We start from the raw sequence: 21,949 nt of genomic DNA on the forward strand, positions 1-21,949 counted from the left end.
GCGCCCTCCCCTGTGCCGCAGTGACATCATCACCGCCGCTCGCTGCGTCACAAGCCCGTCCCCAAGGCCCTCTCCCTCCCCTTGGGACCCCAACCGCCCCCAGAGGGACACCCCGCAGCCCGCGCCCGCCAGGTGAGCTGCCGGCCACGCCCGCCGCCGCCGCCCGCGCGCCGGTGACGTCACGCCCCGGCGCTGGCGTCACGTGCCCCTCGCCGTCGGGGGCGGGGCCTGAGGGCGGCCCTTCCGGTCGGCGGAGCCCGGCGGCCAGAGCGGCGGCGGCGGGCGAGCGGCGGCATGGCGGGCGCGGGGGGCGAGGCGCGGTTCGCGGGGCTGACGCTGGTGCAGCTCAACGAGCTGCTGGAGGACGAGGGGCAGCTGGCGGCCATGGTGCAGCGGATGGAGGAGGTGAGGGGCCGCGCGGCGGGGCCCGGGCGGGGGACAGAGGTGCGGGGGCCGGGCCGGGGGCCGGGGTCGGGGTGCGGGGGCTGGGCCGGGGTGCGGGGTGAGGGGGCCGGGGTCGGGGTGCGGGGGCTGGGCCGGGGTGCAGGGTGCGGGGGCCGGGCCGGGGTGCGGGGTGCGGGGGCCGGGCCGGGGGCCGGGGTGAGCGGGCCGGGGTCGGGGTGCGGGGGCTGGGCCGGGGTGCAGGGTGAGGGGGCCGGGGTCGGGGTGCGGGGGCCGGGCCGGGGGCCGGGGTGAGGGGGCCGGGGTCGGGGTGCGGGGGCCGGGCCGGGGTGCGGGGTGCGGGGGCCGGGGTCGGGGTGCGGGGGCTGAGCCGGGGTGCAGGGTGAGGGGGCCGGGGTCGGGGTGCGGGGGCCGGCCGGGGGCCGGAGTGCGGGGGCCGGGGTCGGGGGTGCGGGCCCAGCTGGGAAAAGCGTCCGTCCTGCGCGGGGCTTGGGGCCCAGGCTGGGAGGGGAGCGGGGAGCCAGGGGTGGGCTTTGGGGCGCAGAGGCTGAGGCAGAGGCTGGGGGGCGGAGGGAGAGGGGGGCGGAGGTTCGGTTGCCGAGGGGGCTGGAGTGGGGGATTCGGGGTGACAGGCTGAGGGCGCCAGGGCTTCGTCCATCCGGACGGAGGTTGGGGAGCGTAAAGGGGAGGTGGAGGGAGACAGACTGAGGCAGGTATTGGGTGTGAGAATAGGTTGGAGGAGCTGAGTGGACTGGCTGGAATGAGCTTTACCAGGGAATTGGGGGCTCCGAGATGGGTTTGAGGGGACTGAGTGTCTGTAGCTGGTCTGGGGGTAGTTGGGGGTCTGGGGGTAGTTGGGGGTCTGAGGGTAGTTGGGGGTCTGGGGGTAGTTGGGGGTCTGGGGGGGTAGTTGGGGGTCTGGGGGGTAGTTGGGCGTCTGGGGGTAGTTGGTGGTCTGGGGGGTAGCTGGGGGTCTGGGAGGTAGCTGGGGGTCTGGGGGTAGCTGGGGGTCTGGAAGGTAGTTGGGGGTGAGTGACCATAGCTGGGTCTGGGGGGTAGTTGGGGGTCTGGGGGGTAGTTGGGGGTCGGGGGGGGGTCTGGGGGTAGTTGGGGGTCTGGGGAGGGTCTGGGGGGTAGTTGGGGGTCTGGGGAGGGTCTGGGGGGTAGTTGGGGGTGAGTGTGTGTAGCTGGGTCTGGGAGGTAGTTGGGGTCTGGGGGTAGCTGGGGGTCTGGGAGGTAGCTGGGGGTCTAGGGGTAGTTGGGAGTCTGGAAGGTAGTTGGGGGTGAGTGACCATAGCTGGGTCTGGGGGTAGTTGAGGGTCTGGGGGGTAGTTGGGGGTCTGGGGGGGAGTCTGGGGGGTAGTTGGGGGTCTGGGGGGGTCTGGGGGGTAGTTGGGGGTGAGTGTGTGTAGCTGGGTCTGGGAGGTAGTTGGGGTCTGGGGGTAGCTGGGGGTCTGGGGGGTAGCTGGGGGTCTGGGGGTAGTTGGGGGTCTGGAAGGTAGTTGGGGGTGAGTGACCATAGCTGGGTCTGGGGGGTAGTTGAGGGTCTGGGAGGTAGTTGGGGGTCAGGGGGGTAGTTGGGGGCCGGGGGGGTAGTTGGGGGCCGGGGGTGTAGTTGGGGGCCTGGGGGGTAGTTGGGGGCCTGGGGGGTAGTTGGGGGTCAGGGGGGTAGTTGGGGGCCTGGGGGGTAGTTGGGGGCCGGGGGGGTAGCTGGGGGTCGGGGGGGTAGCTGGGGGTCGGGGGGGTAGCTGGGGGTCGGGGGGGTAGTTGGGGGTCTGGGAGGTGGCTCTGAGGTGGGTTTGATGACTGGGTAGGGGTCTCGGAGGTCTGACTGCATGAGGACCGTTATCCTGAGGGCTTGTCCGGGGGGTGGGCCTAAGGGAGGTGGCAGGACCCCTTTCCCGGAAAGAGTTGCCCCGGTGAAAGAAGGGCGTGCTCTGCCCTCGTGTCCCCCGGAGATGTCCTCGCTGTTGGCTGGAGGAAGGTACACGGGGGAGGGTGTTGGGACGGACCGCCGTCCCCAGCTCTCCGGGGCCTCCGGCCGGCTCGCTCTCCCGGTAACTGGCCTCAGCCGGGGCCTCTGCGGTGTGCGCCTGCTTCTCCCGACTCTCCCCCTCTCCCCTGCCCGGCCGGGGCCTTCTCCGGCCGGCGGACCCAGACCCATCCCGCTGTCCGCCCGCCGCCCCCTCCTCCTTTGTCTGCGAAGCCGAAGCCAGGCCTTCCCCGCCTGGGCCGCCCCTCCGGCCGCCCGGGGGCGCGGGCTCTTTCCCAGGAGGGACTGTCAGCCCCGGGCCAGCCCTGAAAGGGGGCTTGTCTGGAGGCTGCGCATTCAGAATCCCTGGAAAACCCTCAACGGATCATTGTCCGGAGCGACAGAGAGGCCAGTGTAGTAAGATGGTATCAGCCTTTCCGTTAATGCACCCCTTGTGTTCACGGCTTGTAACTTGGCACACGTGACGGGCTCCGCGGGGCAGTGTGCCCGGCCGGTCACGGTCTCCGCGGCCCCCTCCCTCCGGAGGATAATCCGCGACAAAATCCATCTTTCCCGGCCGCGGGGGAGACCCCGCCAGCCTCCCCGCCTTCCCGTTGCCGGGAGACCTTCCGTTGGCGGCCAGCTGGCATCTCTCTAGTTCGATAATCAAACGAGAGCCGTGTGTGTGCGAGTGAGTGTGTGTGTGTGTGTGTGCGTGTGTGTAACACACGTTATTTCCGTCTCTGTGACCGTCCTGGTTCGGGGAGGACGGTGTGTGTGTGTGTGTGTGTGTGTGTGTGTGTAACACACGTTATTTCCCTCTCTGTGACCGTCCTGGTTCGGGGAGGACGGTGTGTGTGTGTGTGTAACACACGTTATTTCCCTCTCTGTGACCGTCCTGGTTCGGAGAGGACGAGGTGTGTGTGTGTGTAACACACGTTATTTCCCTCTCTGTGACCGTCCTGGTTCGGGGAGGACGGTGTGTGTGTGTCTGTCTGTCTGTCTGTGTCTGTCATCCTGTCTGCTGAGCGTTCGTGGGAATGAGCTGCCTTTTGAGGGCGGGAAGGTGGTGCCGGGAGCCCGCCGCCCGGGGCTGTGGGCCGCCCTGGCTTTCTCTTCTGGGTGCGGGAGGCTGTTTAAAGGGAAAGGCTCGGTCGCCCGGCAGGTTCGGTTTGCTGTGGGTTCTGGTGCCCGGTGTTGGCGTAAAGGAGACCTTCATACCCGAGTGTCCCGCACAGAGGCTGCGGGCCGGCCGGGGCCACTGGTCCCACCACAGGGTTTGTTCTGCGGGGCGCAGTGCTTGTAAATATTTTAATAGAACAGGAAGCGGGAGGCGCAGACCGGGATGCCCCTCAGCCCCGCAGCTCACCTGGCCGCTGCCCGCGCGGCAGAGCCTGCTGCCCCGGTCCCGGGTCCGGACGTGCCGCGGAGCAGCCAGGTGTGGGCCCTGGCGGTTTGCTCAGCTGCCGCTGTTCCTGGCCGGCCCGGCCTGCTGGGAGGTGGCTGGGAGGCACGGAGCTGAGAACACGTGGCGGCCCGTCCACTCGGCCACATGGATCGTGTGTGCTGTGGTGTGAAGAGCATGGGGCTTGGGCGTCAGACAGTCCGGGCCAGCCTCGGGCCCCTCCCCACCTTCCCCAGGCTGTGTGACTGACTGCAGGCAGGTCTCTGCCCCTCTCTGACCGTCCGGAGCAGGGTAACGCGGGCCTGCTCGTTTCCTGGAGCTGGCGTGCGGGTTCTGTGAGATGGTGCGTGCTGAGTCCTTAACACAGTGCTCAGGAGTGTCATTGCAAGTTTTCATTTGTATATTTTTGTTCCTCCTCCCCTGAGGATATTTTCTCCCATTTCCATTTTCATAGTGGAAGGGAGGGGGGAGAGAGAGAGAGAGAGAGACAGACAGACAGACAGACATCTGTGTGAGAGAGACAAATCAACTGGTTGTCTCCGGCATGGGGCCCAACCAGGATTGGGGCGTGAACCGCAGCAGCCCAGGTCCATGGCCTTGACCAGGAATCGAACCCGAGACCCTTCGGTGCACGGGCCGACGCTCTGACCCTGAGCACACCGGGCCACGGCGTAATTGCCGTTTTTAACCGTCGTTTGTAGCGCTGCCTTCTCAGAAAGGTCACCGGCAGTCCTTCACACCAGCTCGCCCGGGCACGTCCCCGGTCTCATTTCCCGAAGGCCGAGTCCCTGTTTGCCTGAGGGGCGTTCTGCCTCCGCGGCCAAAGGTTCCGGTGCCGCGGCAGGTCCGGGACGAGCCGGTGAGCGGAGCAGCCGTTGGCAGCACGGATCTCTTGGCCTGAAGCGAGGGCTCTGCTCCGTTCGTTCCGTGTGTGTGTTTTCTAATTGGCAGGAGGACGTGTTTTAAATTGCAGAGTGAGGCTCCGGCCAGCCCCGGGGGATGCTTTGTGGCCGTGGGAAGTGTGGCTGGCTGCGAAGGCTCTCGTTCTCTCCCGGGGTAAAGGCGGCCGTGCTCTGTCCCTGCCTGCGGTCACCGGAGGGTGTGAGTGCGGGCGGAGGTCCCAGCTGCCAGCGTGTGCTGCTGCCCATGCTCCGCCCACGTCGCCCCCTGCGCAGCACCCCCCCCTCCACCGTGTTCGTTCCTCTTGCCGTGGCAGGTGTTTCCCATGCACATGTTTTTACTTGTTTTCAGTTACTGTACGTGGCCCTGTGATCAGAGTTTCCTGTACGTCACCCTGTGGTCAGAGACACCTGTACGTGGCCCTGTGATCAGAGTGACCTGTACGTGGCCTTGTGGTCAGAGACACCTGTATGTGGCCTTGTGGTCAGAGACACCTGTACGTGGCCCTGTGGTCAGAGTCACCTGTACGTGGCCCTGTGATCAGAGACACCTGTACGTGGCCCTGTGATCAGAGACACCTGTACGTGGCCCTGTGATCAGAGACACCTGTACGTGGCCCTGTGGTCAGAGTTTCCTGTACGTGGCCCTGTGATCAGAGTGACCTGTACGTGGCCCTGTGGTCAGAGTGACCTGTACGTGGCCTTGTATTCAGTTTCCTGTACGTGGCCCTGTGGTCAGAGTGACCTGTACGTGGCCCTGTGGTCAGTTTCCTGTACGTGGCCCTGTGGTCAGAGTCACCTGTACGTGGCCCTGTGGTCAGAGACACCTGTACGTGGCCAAGGAATGTGCCTTCCTCTCTGGGTCCCGTGGGCCTCGTGGACCTGCAGGGCCCTCCCTTCAAAGGGGCTGGGCAGCTACCCGACCTGGGTCACAGCTTTTGGGGAACCGCTGGCCGGCGGTGCTAAGGGCCGGTTCAGGGCTCCGTTCCTCTGGCGGTGAGGGGCCCGTGGGCTCCCGGAGGGTCTGAGGAGCAGACGGTGTGGGAGGTGGAGCCGCCGCCTCTCCCGGAGGAGCAGCGTCCTCCCCGAGGTGCAGAGCGGCCGGGGGCGCCGGGCGGGCGCTGCGGGAACCGCGGCTCCCGGACATGGACCCGCCTCGCCACTCCGCGGGGGCGGGGCGGGCGAGGGGCGTGGAAGCCAGGTTCACCGCCCTCGGAGGGCGGCCGGGGCCCACGGAGGGCGGCCGGGGCCCTCGGAGGGCGGCCGGGGCCCACGGAGCGTGGCCAGAGCCCACGGAGGGCGGCCGGGGTCCACGGAGGGCGGCCGGGGCCCACGGAGCGTGGCCAGAGCCCACGGAGGGCGGCCGGGGTCCACGGAGGGCGGCCGGGGCCCACGGAGCGTGGCCAGAGCCCACGGAGGGCGGCCGGGGCCCACGGAGTGCCGGTCGTGACTGCGTGTATAAAGCCTTCAGCGGCCATGTTTGCCTCGTCTCTTCCTCGACCTGTTCCTTTAACTCTGGAGTCAAAAAGGACCGTGCCAGGAATATTTCCCGAAATTTGGTTTTTATCTGATTTTACTTTTTTTTTTAAAGGAGGCACCAAGCGAGGGGGGTGCCCTCACGTGGGTCCTGGGAGCTCTGTACTTCGTGCCTCCGCGCCTGCCTCAGGGTTCTCTGGGGCGAGGGGATTTCAGACCTGTCAGCGCTCACGTGCTCCACCGCTCTGCAGCTCTGCACTGACCGGCAGCGCCAGCTTGCCGCCAGCCGGGTGGCTGGCCCGCCTCCGGGGGCACATTCCTCGTTGGAAATAGAGGCGATAATGTCCCGGCCGGCAGGGCTCCGTGGCTGAGCTTCATCCTTTGAACCAGGAGGTCACAGTTCGATTCCCGGTCAGGACACATGCCCGGGCTGCAGGCTCCATCTTGGGGGGTTGTGGAGAGAAGTGAAATAAGAGGCAGCCGATCTGTGAGTCTCTCTCATCATTGATGTTTCTATCTCTCCTCTCTGAAATCAATTAAAAAAAAACACACATTTTTTTAAAGGGGATAATAAGCAGTAACCGACGTCAGAGGGTGGTCGGGGGTTCGGTGAGCTAAGCCTGTGAAGCTCACCGCGGTCCCCTGGCCCAGGAGCGCTCGGTGAGTCGCTGTGAGCCGCCGTCGTTGCCATTTCCGGAAGGTTCCATTTCAGGTCCACCGCCGTGGGTCACGGTCTGTGCAAGCCGTCCCCCAGGACGGAACGGTGAACAGGGCAGGATCCCGGAACTCGGGAGAAGCCAAGTCCACGGACAGGCCCCGCGCAGGAGGGAACGAGGGGGCGTTCGGGCCGGTGAAGACGGGATGGTGTGACTGTTAACACCCGGAGCCGCCTGTGGTGGAAAGGGGTCTGTGCTCTCTTCTGAGCACGGCCCCCCCCCCCCATAATTAGGTGTTTGTTATGGGCGGTCGAGGCCTCTGGGCAGCAGGAGACAGGATGGGGGTAAGGCATGGGGCGGCGGGAGCACGGCCAGGCAGGAAGGTGTGTGCCAGCCGGACGCCGTCCGCCTTGGCCAGGTCGGTTTGCTGTGAGCGGGGACAGGACGGGTGGGAGGCTCTGAGCCGGGAGCTGAGGGGCGCGGGCACATTCCGACGCCCGGGTCTCCGGTGGACGCGGACACGGAGGTGTAGGTGAGAGAGCCGGGTTTGAGCTCGGGTTCTGGAGAGGAGACGCCGGCTGCTGCAGGCTCCCTGCCGCTGGGGGCCCTGCTGGGCGTGTCCGCCCGCCCCCCGAGGAGCCTGCAGCTTCCCCCTCCGCTCTCCCCACCCTCCGTCACGGACACGGGGCCCCTGCGCCTCCTCCATGACTCTCCTGTGTAAGTCCGCCCCCGCCCCGTGGCCCGGCCGAGCCTGGGACGTGGATCCCGGTCCTCGCACCCGGACGCTGCCCGGCCCATAGGACGTGCCCGTGCGTGGAGATCGCGGACGGCGGGGGAGAGGGGGCACACGGCCATCACGCTGCCCGGCTGGCACGTGGCGGGCCGAGGGGCCCATTTGGGGGCCAGCGTCCTCCGTGCTCACTGCGCCGAAGGGACTGGAAGGTCGGAGGTCAGCAGGAGCGGTCAGAGGGCTGGGCGGAGGAGACGTGGCATCAGAGGGCAGTTAAGGGTGGTGACCTTCCTCCTCAGACGGCCACATCCTGTTCAGGCCCGCCCGCCCGCAGCCGAGGCCCGAAGGAGGAAGCGGGCGCAGACAGCCGGCCCGTCACGTGCGGCAGCTCCTCTGGGGCTGTGCTCCGGGGCGCGGGCCGGGCGGAGGCGGCACCCGGAGCTTCTGTCCGGCCCCTGGCAGCCCCACTCACACGCGTGACCTGGGCGTCCCGCACACGGAGCTGTCCGGCCCCTGGCAGCCCCGCTCACACGCGTGACCTGGGTGTCCCGCACACGGAGCTGTCCGGCCCCTGGCAGCCCCGCCCACACGCGTGACCTGGGTGTCCCGCACACGGAGCTGTCCGGCCCCTGGCAGCCCCGCCCACACGCGTGACCTGGGTGTCCCGCACACGGAGCTGTCCGGCCCCTGGCAGCCCCGCTCACACGCGTGACCTGGGTGTCCCGCACACGGAGCTGTCCGGCCCCTGGCAGCCCCGCTCACACGCGTGACCTGGGCGTCCCGCACCCGGAGCTTCTGTCCGGCCCCTGGCAGCCCCGCCCACACGCGTGCTCTGGGCGTCCGCGGTCCGTCTCCTCGGCTCCGTGGGGTTTCCGCTTCCGTCAGCGGCGGGAGGAGGTCTGACGGGTGCGGGCAGGCGGCTCTCGTGCGGCTCTTCAGGGGAAGGAGGGGGTGACCGGGGTGGGGCGGCTCGGTCGGCACCCCGGTACCTGCAGCAGGGACTGTGGGAGCCTCCGTGTCTGTGCCGGAGCGTGTGGAAGGCCGGTGTCCGGACGGGCAGCGGCCTGTGGCGATGCCTCTTCCCGATCAGGCCTTCGTGAGGCCCCGGTTAATACGGCGCCTGGAGCTCCATTCCTCCCAGCCCAGTGCCGGGGCCGCCAGCAGACCAGCCCGGTAGCCGCCAGCGGAGGGGAGAACGGCGGAGACCCTCAGCCCCGGCCCGTCCTCCGGGGGAGCCGGTGTGTGGGGGACCCGTCCTCCGGGGGGGGCCGGTGTGTGGGGGACCCGCCCTCCGGGGGGGGCCGGTGTGTGGGGGACCCGTCCTCCGGGGGGCCAGTGTGTGGGGGACCCGTCCTCCGGGGGAGCTGGTGTGTGCAGGACCCGTCCTCCGGGGGGCCGGTGTGTGCGGGACCCGCCCTCCTCCGGGGGAGCCGGTGTGTGGGGGACCCCGTCCTCCTCCGGGGGAGCCGGTGTGTGGGGGACCCCGTCCTCCGGGGGGGCCAGTGTGTGCGGGACCCCGTCCTCCGGGGGAGCCGGTGTGTGCGGGACCCCGTCCTCCGGGGGAGCCGGTGTGTGGGGGACCCGTCCTCCGGGGGGGCCGGTGTGTGCGGGACCCGCCCTCCGGGGGGCCGGTGTGTGGGGACCTGTCCTCCGGGGGAGCTGGTGTGTGTGGGACCCCGTCCTCCTCCGGGGGAGCCGGTGTGTGGGGGACCCGTCCTCCGGGGGAGCTGGGGGGGGGGAGAGGGACAGAAAGCAGGCGGAGCCGTCGGAGCCGGGGAGAGGAGGCCGGGGCAGCCGGAGGCCGGGGCAGCCGGGAGGAGAGGGACAGAAAGCAGGCGGAGCCGTCAGAGGCCGGGAAATGGGTCGAAAGGCCGGCGCCCGCGGTTCCTCTGCCGTGGCCGGCCCTCACGGTGCCGCGGAAGCCGGAACTCCGCCGAGGAGTGCGGGATGGAGGCGGAGGAGCCGGTTATAAAAAGCTGCACGCAGAAATGGAAGGTCTGCTCGCGAGCCTCGGGGTTAGGGTGGGACTGGGTTGCTAGGAAACCATGGGCGCAGATTAAACTTGCCAAGCATCAGTTTGCTGATCTCTAAAACGGAGCGGTAACACCACCCTGGGGAGCCTCCGTGGCGAGGGTCTGGGCACTGCTGAGCCCGGGCCTGGCGGAGGACGTGCCGGGAGCCGGGAGCCGGGAGCCGGAGCGGTCAGGGCCCCAGGGTTGGGCCCCCTGGGGGCGTGCTCCGGTGGAGGCTGGTGGTGAGGATGCTCACGGGGTTCCCGGTACGCGGGGCGGAGAGCAGAGGGCGGAGAGTGAGGGGGGATCCTTTGTCTGCCTGTGAGGCCCGCCTGCCAGCGAGGCTCCCCTGAGGGGCGCACGTGGCAGCTGCTTGTTTAGGGGAGAAGCCCCATCTGCTTCCACAGCCCGCGGGCACCGGCTCGTCACGGATGGGGCCGCGGTTACTTGTTATTGGCAAGGCCAGTTCTGCCTCATCAAAGGCTCCCTGCCTTCTCCGGTTAAAAAGGCCGGGAAGCCCTGGCCGGTTTGGCTCAGTGGATAGAGCATCGGCCTGCAGACTGAAGGGTCCCAGGTTTGATTCCTGTCAGGGCCACATTCCCCGGGTTGCAGGCTCAATCCCCCCATTTGTGGGCGTGTAGGAGGCAGCCAATCAATGATTCTCATCCTTGATATTTCTCTCTCTCTGCCTCTCCCCTCCTCTCTGAAATCTATAAAAATAAACACACACACACACACACAGCCTGTATAATAAAAGCATCGTGTGCAGATTGTCCTCTCGACTAGGAGTTCCTCCGGGAGCTCAACCAGGGGGCAGGCCGGCGGGGGGCGGGAGGGAGGCCCCACCTGCAGCACCAGGGGCCCTATTGGTGCTGGAATTAAAAAAAAAAAAAAAAAAGGCAGGGAAGTATGTAGTATTGTAAATTCCTGGTCCCAACTGAACAAGCCTTTAAAAATAGCATTTTTTACGCGTTGTCATAGAATAAATTTAAATACGTACAGAAAACTGGAGAGGAAAATGTGTAATCACGTGTAACAGCACCGGAGATGACTTATATTTTATACGTTTTCTTCCTGTCTTTCTGCACCAGGAACACTATGTATAATACATGCCTTTTTCTGTTTGTTTTGTGTTATATGCTGGGCATTTTCTTACCAGAATATAAGAAAATGGCTCAGTGGTTGAGCATCAACCTATGAACCAGGAAGTCATGGTTTGACTCCCAGTCAAGGCAAAGCCTGGGCTGTGGGCTCGATCCCCAGTAGGGGATGTGGAGGAGGCAGCTGACCCGTTATTCTCTCTCATCGTTGATTGATCTATCTCTCCCTTCTCTAAAATCAATTAAATATATATATATATATATATTTTTTTAAAGAATGTATCTGGGCTCCCCCCCCCCCAGAATGTTCTTCCATGACATTTTTAATGGTCACATGATATTTCACTGTATGACTATGTCTTAATTTTTGTGACCATTCCCTTACTATATAGGCTATTTAGCTGCGCATTTATATATATATATATAATTGATTTTTTACAGAGATGAAGGGATAGCGATAGAGAGCTAGAAACATCGATGAGAGGGAAACATTGATCAGCTGCCTCCTGCACACCCCCTACCAGGGATGTGCCCGCAACCAATATACATGCCCTTGACCAGAATCGAACCTGGGACCTTTCAGTCTGCAGGCCGACACTCTATCCACAGCTAAACTGGTTTCAATTGCTTTTTTTTTTCCCTGTCATGTTATATTACAATTAACATCAGTGAACATAAATCTATTAAAATATTTTTTGAAAACAAGTCAAGTTCTTAGCCACTTTTAGTTAGAACATCCACTTCCCTACATCAGATATGATTGCACAGGGTTGTGTGTTTTTTTGTTATGAAATTTAAATAGAAGAGCTGGTTCTCCTTTGATTCATCCCTTTCTTCTTTAGCCACAGACTTAAAAAAAAATTCCCTTCTTAGGATAGCATTTTCTCAGGTTGACTCAGAGATGAGTAATTGCAGGCGTGAGAGCGTTATCTGCTGAACGAAACTCGTCAGGGGGCGGGAAGCGCGGCCGCTTTTCTGCGCTGCTCTTTGAAGGTCAGAGCGCGTGCGGAGCGCCGGAGAGAGAATCCCGGGCCTGCTGGCTGCACCCTGAGCCCCGCTCGCCGCGCTGCTGTGGCTGCTGGTCCCGCCAGAAGCTGTACGGAGAACACTGGGTTTCGAAATTGCCTTCCGTTAGGCGGCTTTCCTTGGGGGCGGGAGGAGGGATCGGGTTTATTAATGACCGTAGAAGTCATTAATGGACCCCCTTTGCACGTAACTAAAGCAGGCCAGCGATTGGCCCTGTCCCTTTATCAAATACGATTGAGCGCAGTCCCCCCCCCCCCCCCCCCCATGACCGTGGCCGTGACCGGGCGCAGGCATTTCTGCTCCCACAAGGCAGCTGCTGCTCTACCCAGAGTCAAGCGTGTTTGCTCTCAGACCGGTTGTTCCGGTTTTGTTGTTACAGCCGGGCAACGATTCCATTAAATGCCGGGCAGCTGCTGAGCCGCGGGGAGGAGAGGGAAGATGGCTCAGCTGCACCCACTGCCTCTGCCTGCTGCTGAGGAAAACTTGCTGGCGAATCGGCCAGACCAGCTTGGGGGCAACTGGGGAATTCCAGGCTCCGCACTCTGCGGGCGCGAAGCACGGCCGACACTCGAGCTGGCGGACACTTCTGTCTAGGAAGGGACCTCGGTCTCCAGCGGGGGTGGGAACCTTCCCTCCGGTCGTCCGCGGCCGTGCAGGACCATCGGCTCCAAAAGCAGCTGCTGGCTTTGGCCTGACGTTCACTCCCTCTCCCCGATGCCCTCCTACAGCTGTGGCCGACGTTCCCCGCCCTGCCTCAAAGGCAGACATGGGCAGGTGTGTCTCACGTTCTGTTTATTCTGATTTCCTGTTTCAGCCAGCTCGGGAGCCGGCAGCCCGCTGGTTCTGATGGTAGCGGCGAGGGCTCCTCTGTGGCCCCCTGGGCCCGGCGGTTCACTGGGATCCGTGGGGTGTCCCATCACCGCTCCGCCCGGAGCCCCCGGCCTAGGAGGTCAGCCATGGCCTCCTGGTGACCGTCCAGCTCGGACAGTTCTCGGAACCGGCACGCTGTCATAGCCCCGTCCACCCAGGAAGGGACAGAGCTTGGGCCGTGTTCTCTGAATGTTCGCCAGCGAGGCTTCCTGGGGGAAAAGCAACAGCGAAAACCCGGAATGTGGTTCCGCCCGGACGACAAGGCCGCCTGGCCGTGTGGCCGAGGCCACCCCTGTCCCCGGGCGCAGAGCGGAGGACGCATGAGCGTTCATGGAAGATTGGAGCCAGCCCCACGCGCAGGGGGGTCCAGGCGACACTCCTGCCCGCTGCTCCCTGAGGGCGGCCGGCTCCCACCAGCAGCACTTCGGGTGTCAGTCAGCACCAGCCCCTCCGTCTGCGGGTTCTGTGCCCGGGGGTGCCCTGGTGGGAGGGAGCCGCTGGGACAGGCTGCAGGCCCGGGTGGCTCACCGGCCCACGGGGTCGCTGTCTTTCGGGGCAGTTGCATCACGCCCTTCGGAAACAGGCTGCCCCGTCCGACTGCAGCCGCTGAGGGTTCCGTCCGTGAAAACCAGGGAACGCCTCGAAGCGCCTCGGGGTGCGGGCAGCGCTGGGCACCTGCAGGCCGGGGCGCAGGCTCCACCTGGAAGCCGGGTGTGTGTGTGTGGGGGGGGGCTGAGCCAGCCTGGGCAGGGTTTTCACCGAATGGGCGAGGAATTGGGCTTTCGAACACCGAGCCCCGTAGCCCCAGAGGCGCACCCAGTGCAGGCGGCGGGGCGGAAGGACCTGCAGGAGCGGCGAGCTGAGCAGGTGCCGGACAATAAAGGGGATGGGGTTAAGCCGGCGCGCCTGCCCACTTTCTTCCCTAATCCCAGAGCGGCGGCTTAAAGCCCAGCCCAGCCCTCCCTGCCGCCCCGAAAGGAGCAGGAGCCCAGGCTGGTCTCCGCCTCCCTCCCCGTTTAATTTTATCTGGAGAGGAAAATAGCAAAACCCCAAAGGAACCGGTATTTCCCTGAGGGAGGGCCAGTCTGGGTCGGGGCCAGCACAGACCAGAGGGGTGTGGGGCCGTCTGGCTATGGGCTTGGAGCATCAGAAAGATGAGTGGCACCCCCCCCCCCCTCCCAAGCTTGTTGGCCATTTTTCGGGGTTGCTGGGGCGTTGACTCGATCTAAGGAACTATCTGCTCTTTAGCCCCGGCCGGGCTGGCTGAGGGGAAGGAGCATTGGCCAGAGGTCTGAAGGGTCCTGGGTTTGATCGCCGCCCAAGAGGGTTGGGGGCTGCAGTGCAGGGAGAGCACCACACAGCCCACGGGCCTGTCCCTGGACCATCTTGAGGGCCTGCTGTGTTCTGGCTGCTGCCTCCCTGGAGCCAGGCGTGGAGAGGGGTCCATACGTACGAACCAACCAGCCAACCCATGTTGGCGAGAGTTGTGTCTGTCAAGCTGTAGGGGGAGGAATGTCACGTGTCCGTGAATCCGTAAGGGACGTGGGAGTTACCACCGAGAGGCGCGCGTGTGCCGCCGGCTGTTACCACCGAGAGGCGCGCGTGTGCCGCCGGCCGTGTCCGCCCCACTCCTCTGCCTCAGCGGGTGTGCTTTAGCCGTCACCGCATCCCCCCCTTTTCCCTTTTCCATCGGCAGCTCCGCGGGGGAGCCAGGAGAGGGCCCGTCCCAGGCCCCAGCTGGTGGCTTGTAGTCCTGGTGTCGTTTGTGCTCACAGTGGGTGTGTCTTTGGTGCTACTGTTGACAGTGTACGGTCAGCCTTGCAGGAAGCTAATCAGGAGCAGTTTAGCAAGTTGTTAACAGTTAACGGGCAGACGGGCAGCGCCTGAGGCCGGAGGTCCTGATCCCTGCAGATCAGGCTGAGCCGTGTCTAGTGACAGGCCTGTTGGCCTCCGAGTTCTGGGCCTCGGGGGTGTGAGCTCCAGTGTCACTGTATTTACCGGGAAAGCCCTCCGGGTTATGCCGGCCAGGCTCTGGCAGGACAGCCAGGCTCTGGCAGGACAGCCAGGCTCTGGCAGGCTCAGGACCTGAGAGGCGGCCCACAGGCATTCACCACCAGGAGGCCGGAGCGTGGATGCAGGGCCCGGCAGCCGGGCCTCAGGCGTGGGGGTTACCCCCGACCCAGGGGGGAGAGCACAGAGCGAGAGAGGGCTGCTGTGAGAGGGGAGATGGTCTGGCCACCTACAGTCACCCCATCCTCATCCCCAGCGCCAGACCCAGCAAGAACCAGAAGGCCAGGGGCCTGTTGGCCTGGTCCATGGCCCATCTCGGCCAGTCGGGCCCCGGGGCACAGAGCAGGAAGGAGACGGACGGACATCCCCGCACGGCGTCAGGGCCCCGGGCTGCCACAGCACGGGCTGCACACGGTGGCTCACAGCCGGGCAGGGAGCGTCCGGCCCGGCCCGGCCGTATGGGGCTGTGAAATCACTTGGCCCTGCGCTGCCGTTAGGGGTGATTAACTGTTGGACCAAGCTGCTTTTTAAGCGGATAATTTCGTATGGCCCTCAAAGGATGTTATAAATATCCAGGAAAAGGGTTCCCATCCCAGAGGCTGGCCTGAGACCCGTGCCCCTCCCTCTCCCCCGGAGGCTCCCGGAATGCTCCTGCCCCTCCCAGCTCTGCTTCCGGGCTGCGGCCCCTCGCTGCCGCCTCTGCGTCTGTCTGGTCTGTGTGGCTGACTCAGGGCCACTCCGAACGTCCAGGGAGATCTGGTCTCCAGACCCTTAACTCAGTCTCCTCTGCAAGGACCCTTTCCCCAAACAAGCCAGACTCCACGACCAGGGATGAGGATGTGGACACATCTTCGGGGGGGGGGGGGGCCTTCCAGGAACACAGACTCCATGTGACAGCAGCCCCCCAGCCGCACGTGTGACGCCTCAGGCCTCCCCCCCATTACGCCCCAAATGTGGAACATGCAGTATCCCTCCCAGGTGAGGTAAGGACTGTCAGTTCCTCTAGGCAGTGACATGTGACAGTGCACACGGAGTACTGCCGACCAGCCTTGCAGTCAGCTTTCACTGGGGCTCCGTTATGTGACACGGTGGATTGGCAGTGTAGCTGACTTCGCTCCACACCCTCCGAAAGCCCCCCCTTTCCGATGAAGGCACAGTCACCTGAGCGAGCACGGTGGCTGCGGCGCACACGCCCGCACGGAGGTGAGGCGGACCGCCTGCAGCAGACGCCTCCTGCGGGCGGAGCGCGCGGCCTCTGGCGCGCGGGTTCCCCCCAGGCCGCCCGCTCACTGACGGCTCAGTCACGCCCCGACTGCCGAGGACTGAGTTAGTGTCGGGGGCCCCCGGGGCCGCCGGCACGTTGTGTGGAGGGGTGAGCTCGGCCTCGGGGCAGGCGCGGGCTCAGGCTCAGGCTCAGGTCCGTCTGTCCGTCCGCTCAGGCTCAGGCAGGCCAGCGCCAGCCGAACTCCAGGCCCCGGAGCCTTCGGCAGCCCCCGCGTCTCACTTGTGCCCTGGCATGTGTCGTTGAGGGGAGCGTGCGTTTCTTTGCTTTTTGACCTTTATTTCCCGCCGTGTCCCTTCAGCCACATAAGTAAACAAATAAATGGCTCCTGCCCGCGCGTCATTGCCATGAGCATCCCAGACAGAAAGGGCGGGACGTTCGGCAGGACAGGTGCCATCAGGCAGACACAGCCGGCTTCCCTGCCGCCTCTGCCCGCCGGCGCTGCTAACACCGAACAGGCTTGTTTTTTAAATATATTTTCATTGCTTTTGTAGAGGAAGGGAGATGCGGGGGGAGGGGAGAGAGACATCAATGATGAGAGAACCATCGATGGGCTGCCTCTTGTAACCCTCCACTGGGGATCAAGCCTGCAGCCTGGGCATCAAACCATTTATTTTTCACTGAAAGATAACTTTTTCAGTAAACTTGTTCATGTTTATTAAATACAAGCAGAAAGAGGCTGCCGTGGACTCTGGGTGGACACCCATTCAGACAGCTTGTCTCAGGGGAGACAGGTGGGCAGAGATGGCTCCCCGTCCGTCCGTCTGTCTGTCCGTCGGATGCTGCAGCTCACTCTCCTTCCATCGAGAGCAGAAAGGGGAACTGCAGGGGAGCCGAGCACACCGCAGCAAGATTATTTCCTGAAAAGGTTTCTCTCTGGTTAAGAAAAAGGATCATGAGAACCATCAAGCCTGGCGACAGTTTTCAATTTCAGGCGTCTGCCGGCTCGGCTCCGTGGCTCCCGCAGTGCGGTCTCAGGTTCCCGTCAGCGGGCGCCGCGGGAGGCTGGCACCGGAGGCTGGCACCGGGAGGGAGTCGGCTGTGACGCCCCGGGAGCCACGGGCAGGAGTTGAGGGGGAGCGTTTTCTGCGTCGCGCTGAGCGTCCACAGTGCTGTGGGCCCGGGGACGGGGAGAGCTTTGTCAGCTGCCACCTCGGTCCGCGTCCACCCGGAGGAGCTGTGGTTGGGCTGGCAGCCGCTTAGAACTCACTGGTTTTTTAAATGTAAAAAGACCAGTGCCCAGAGGGTGTGAGGTTACGGCTGGCTCGGCGGCTTTGCAGACGCACTGCTTTCAGGCTGTTGCTTCCTCGTGCGCCCTCCTCTGGGGCTGCCCAGCGCGTGGAAGGGCCTGTGGCCCGACTCTGACCCTGAGAATTCGGCGGCTGAGCTGAGGCGCGCTGGCCCGCGGTGTGGTGTGCGTGTTCCAGCCGGGCAGGCGGCGCCAGGGGACGCCTCGTGCCCAGGCCATTAGGGGCAGGAGAGGGGCCCGTGACCGAGCGTGGCTGCCAGCCTGCAGTGTCCGGTCGCGTGGTATTTGCATGTTCGGTGTTAAAAGAAGTTGCCGAGCGGTTTCTGGAGCGGCTCATGGGGGTTTGTTTTCCGTTGTTCATTCTTCGAAACGCCCGGCAGTCGGGGGGAAGCCCCAGGACACCGCCCGGGCGGGCCAGAGGGACCCCCAGCCCTGGCAGCGGGCAGCCAGCACAGGGAGGTTTCGGCTGGAGACTCCTGGTGCTGAGCTGGAGGCGCCTCTCCCTTTGATCTGTGTTAAGCTGCGCCCCCTCTTTAGGGCTTGGAGCCAGTTCACCTGTGTGTCCTGCTCAGGCCTGGGCCACGGGCCTCGTCTTTGTTCTCTTACTCCACTAAGCTGCTGTGCTCTTCTACATGTTGCGTGCACACACGTCAGTGAGTGCTGGGAGCCTCCGGTGGGCTCAGGGGTGGGAGCGTCAGTGGTGGCAGTGCAGCCAGGGCCGTCCTGTGACTGTGGAGAGGAAGGAGGCAGGGAAAGTAGACGGGTGGAGGCGGGGGGGGGGGGGGGTGCAGGGAGGACTGGCAGAGTGGGGACTGCGCGCCCCTGAACCTCAGGCCCAGGGCGCGGGTGCAGGGGGTGAAGGGAAATGAGGTCCAGGTGGGTGGGCTTCTCCTCCTCCTCCCAGCCAGTCCTCACCTCTGGAGGCGGGAAAGGCAGACGGAAACCCCTGGGGGTCGCTGGCTGATGGTGACCAGCGGTGGGGAGGGGGAGGAGGGTGCAGCCAGTGGGGAGGGAACGAATGGAGCAGGCTCACGGGGCACCGACCACCTTCCCAGAGCCCCAGACATGTCAGTCATGACAGCCCCCTGGCCCCTCCGAGAGGGATTCTTTAACTGCCCCTGGAGCAGCAGACATTGCTCTGGGAAACGCGTTTCCTCCTGGGAGGGGCAAGGCGGTCCGCACAGCCGGAGCACGCGGGGAGGGAGGCTGCTGCCCTCAGAGCCGGAAGCAGCGTCGCTCCGGAAAGCCGAGGGGCCGGAGGGCGGGACCTCTGGGGCCGGGCCGGGCCGGGCACTGACACGCGTGGGCGCTCACCGTCCTGTGTTCCCTGCAGACACAGAACGTCCAGCTAAACAAAGAAATGACGCTCGCCAGCAACCGGAGCCTGGCCGAGGGGAACCTCCTGTACCAGCCCCAGCTGGACGTGCGGAAGGCGCGCCTGACCCAGAAGTACCAGGAGCTGCAGGGGCTGTTCGAGGCCTACCAGATCAAGAAGACCCAGCTAGGTAACGGGCCCCGGGCCCTTTCCCAGCCCGCGGCCGGCAGAGGCTCCTCTGGGGAGACCGGGGAGGAGCCGCCGAGCGCGGCCCTGGGTGCACGCGGGCCCTGAGTCGGTGCTGGAATGATGTCACCGGACGTGGCATTTTAATGTCACACTTTAATTTACAGCCATGGCGAGAGGTGGGAACAGAATCGTCCTGGGTGCTGTGGGTAGGTTCAGGGAGACTTCTAGGCGAGGTGGGAAAAGTCCCCCCACTGTCGCCCTAACTTCGGTAAAAATGGGCCGGAGCACACCTAGCCAGACGGAAAGGGAAGCGGCCGGGTGCCTGGAGCGTGAGGATGCGGACTGCGCAGCCTCGGGCTTGGCAGACATGCACAGCTCCAGGCGGGCATGGATGTGGCTCGGAGGCCGTGGCTTCGCTGATAGTGTGCGTGTCCGCTGTACGGTGATGGGCTCCACAGGGTGGCAGACAGGAAGTGTGAGGTCGAGAGAGAGGAGTGGGGAGCAGGTCACATGCTCAGTCTCAGTGCCAGTCCTGAGGGGCAAGGTGCACCTGTTGGCCTCACTTCCTGGAGAGTCCTCAGCAGGCGCCACTGCTGTCATCTGTCTGGCTACAAGGCTCGTGCTTTGAAGGTGGAGAGAGAGGGGGGTGGAGCGTGGTTGTAAGAGGCTGGGCCCTGTGATTTCCGAGGGCCAGCCCCCCTGCTCACCCTGCCTCTGGCTTCTTGCAGACAAACAGCCCAGCAATGCCTCCTTGGAGACCCTGTTAGCGCTTCTCCAGGCCGAAGGAGCCAAGATTGAGGAAGACACGGAGGTAAAACAGCCAGAGTCCCTGGCTCAGTTCCCTCGGGGACGGCGAGCACCACACCTGAGGCCAGGAGTGCAGCAGGGAGTGGGTCCTCAGGTGACGGTGCATGTTGTGCGAGGGTCTCACGGGCGCCAGGGTGCCGTCTACTCGAGCCAGTAGGTGCGAAGTGCCCGGGGACGCAGCCAGCCGAGCACTGCAGGCCGGAGCCTCACTGAGCCGTGAGCCGAGTCTGGGGACGGTTGTAGCTGCGAGGCTGGCGGTGGTGGCCCAGGTGGGACCCTGGTGGCCACGAGCTGGATTCAGTCCCTCTGAGCCCACGAGTGTCGGGATGCAGCAGGCGGCTCGGGCTGCTGTCAGGAGGGTGGGAACTGGGCGCGGTGCTGTCCTCGGCCTGCTGCTGTCCCGCTGGTGGTTGGGGGGTGGGCCTGTGGGGTCAGCCAGGGCCTGGCGTGCAGAGCTGTGGTGGGCAGGAGGAGGGCCCGGGCTGGGAGGAAGCTGGGTGGTGGAGGGAGAGTCCTCTCCTCGGTGACCAGGTGTCCCTGCTTTCAGGACATGGCAGAGAAGTTTCTCGAGGGAGAGCTGCCTCTGGACGCTTTCATCGATGTCTACCCGAGCCAGAGGAAACTGGCCCACGTGCGGAGAGTCAAGATCGAGAAGCTGCAGGAGATGGTGCTAAAGGGGCAGAGACTCCCGCGGGCCCCGGCCCCGCTGCCGTCCAGGGGGCCCGAGCCAGCGCCCGCCGCCCCGGACGCTAGCGGCCCCCCCTCGGCCATGCGTCGGCGCGTCCCGCCCCCGGTGCCCGCAGGACGCTTAGCCACGCCGTTTACCGCCGCCATGGGCTCAGCGCAGGCCCCGCTGTACCCGCCCCTGCCCCCTCGTGTGGGCCTCCCCCCGCAGTTTGTGTCGCCATACCCACCCCCTCTCCCCCAGAGGCCCCCACCCCGACTGCCTCACCAGCCAGGCTTCATCCTGCAGTGAGGTCCCTCGTCCGTCCGTCCTGGGTGAGACTCCCGCCAGCCTGCTGGCCGGGGCCCAGGGGCGTCTGCTGTGAGCACTGTAGGTGGGTGAGGAGCGTGGGCCCCGTGCGTGCTAGTGCCAGTTTGCATCCTCCGTTCGCGTGCGGTTTGTGTTGTGAGCTCACGGACCTGGGGAAGCTGCCCTCCCTTTAGAATGTGGTCCTCCCATCGCAGCTTTCGCAGCAAGCGTGGGTCCTGGTTTCTGCTTTATTTTCAAGACAGTTTGTCCCAGCCTGGGCCAGGCCACAAGGTGCTGAGTCTGGGGGTGACAGCCCCACACACCCCCAAAACCTGGGTCCCTCAAAGCCACCCACAGGGTTTGCACTTGGCCCACTGCCCAGTGGAGGTGGGCGGAGCTGGACTTTGCACATCGCTGTCCTCCCAGCTCCTCCCTCCCCTCCTTAGCCGGTCCCAGGGTTTCTACAAAGAAATACGCCAATATTTTTACTACGTGTGTAAATTTCCTGTTTTATATTGGGGAAGAAAACTTTTTGACACAAACCATTCAGGGAACTTTATAAAGTGTACATGTTTTGAGATGGAAGTACAGGTGACAGGTGACCCAAATCAGCTGCCCCCAGGCCATGGGGTGGCTGTGGCCCCAGCTGCCTTCAGGAAGGGTGTGTCACCCTGTGCTGTAAGAAGTTTGCCCCCTGAACCAGGGTCCTCTTAGCCAATACTCTCAGCCTCTGGGTGGGCGAGGGAGCTGGCTCTGGGAGGAGAGAGTGCCAAGCTAGGACCCTTCCTGCCCACTAGGTTCCCAGCTCCAGGTGCTGCATCTGAGGTGGGTGTCACCACCCGCCTGTGCAGACAGGCCAGGTGCTCAGGTGGGGACGCCTGGCTGCTGCCCAAGCTCTGACGGCCTGTCCCAGCGGTCACGGGGAGGCCACCACCTTTGTACTCTGTGTCCACACAGTTCTGCTCCTGGACTTGAACTCTACTGTATCATACTGTTTTCCAAGAACCAGAGCTGAACCGGACCATCTGCTGCCGTGCCAGGGCGCCTGCCATGCTCTGTGCCCCGAGAGCAGTGCCACCCACACCATGCCTCTGCCGCCGAGCAGGGCACAGCTGACACGACTCAGTGTGGATGTGGCAAAGGGGCAGCCAGGCGGCCACGCCTTCGCTCCAGGGCCATGTCTGAGCTGTGGTTGTGAGGCTGTGGGACCCTTTTTAATAAATAGAGAATTACTACGAACAGTCCTGTCATTTATTTGCCTGTGGGTGAAGCTGACTGCGGCTGCCGTTAAAAATGAAAGACATCGAGACGGCGGCCCTGAGGCAGAGCCCTTGTTTTGAATCAGGAATCCTTGCTGCTGTCAGCAAGGGCGGCAAGAAGCAGGGACCTCACTGTCTCAGTGGACACAGGTCCTGCCGCCTGCTGCCCAGCTGACGGAAACGAAGACATGCCTACTGTTTCATGTGACGGAAGTCAGTGGCTGACAATCTGCTCTGGGGACTGGTCCCCCCGCCCAGGCGGAGCCACGCCGTCCTGTCTGGACCAGCTTTCCGCAGCGGGCGGTGCACAGGAGCAC

At 64.4% G+C, this 21,949-nt stretch overlaps 1 protein-coding gene across 1 annotated transcript; it reads left to right on the plus strand.

The window, feature by feature from the left end:
* Window positions 1-232: 232 nt before the first annotated feature.
* On the plus strand, window positions 233-21,609 carry VPS37B (VPS37B subunit of ESCRT-I). The gene is made up of 4 exons (XM_036449825.2): window positions 233-405; window positions 18,423-18,594; window positions 19,322-19,404; window positions 19,948-21,609. The coding sequence occupies exons 1-4, from the start codon at window positions 295-297 to the stop codon at window positions 20,374-20,376; spliced, it is 795 nt and encodes a 264-aa protein (XP_036305718.1). The 5' UTR covers window positions 233-294; the 3' UTR covers window positions 20,377-21,609.
* Window positions 21,610-21,949: the final 340 nt, after the last annotated feature.

Source organism: Pipistrellus kuhlii, unplaced genomic scaffold, assembly GCF_014108245.1.
Source record: "Pipistrellus kuhlii isolate mPipKuh1 unplaced genomic scaffold, mPipKuh1.p scaffold_m20_p_20, whole genome shotgun sequence".
NCBI lineage: Eukaryota > Metazoa > Chordata > Mammalia > Chiroptera > Vespertilionidae > Pipistrellus > Pipistrellus kuhlii.

Bases quoted from the DNA above. Each gene is read 5' to 3' on its own strand.
- VPS37B (XM_036449825.2), top strand. From the start codon at position 295: ATGGCGGGCGCGGGGGGCGAGGCGCGGTTCGCGGGGCTGACGCTGGTG. The intron at 406-18,422 runs GTGAGGGGCCGC...TGTTCCCTGCAG, and splicing joins TGGTGCAGCGGATGGAGGAG to ACACAGAACGTCCAGCTAAA. The intron at 18,595-19,321 runs GTAACGGGCCCC...GGCTTCTTGCAG, and splicing joins GATCAAGAAGACCCAGCTAG to ACAAACAGCCCAGCAATGCC.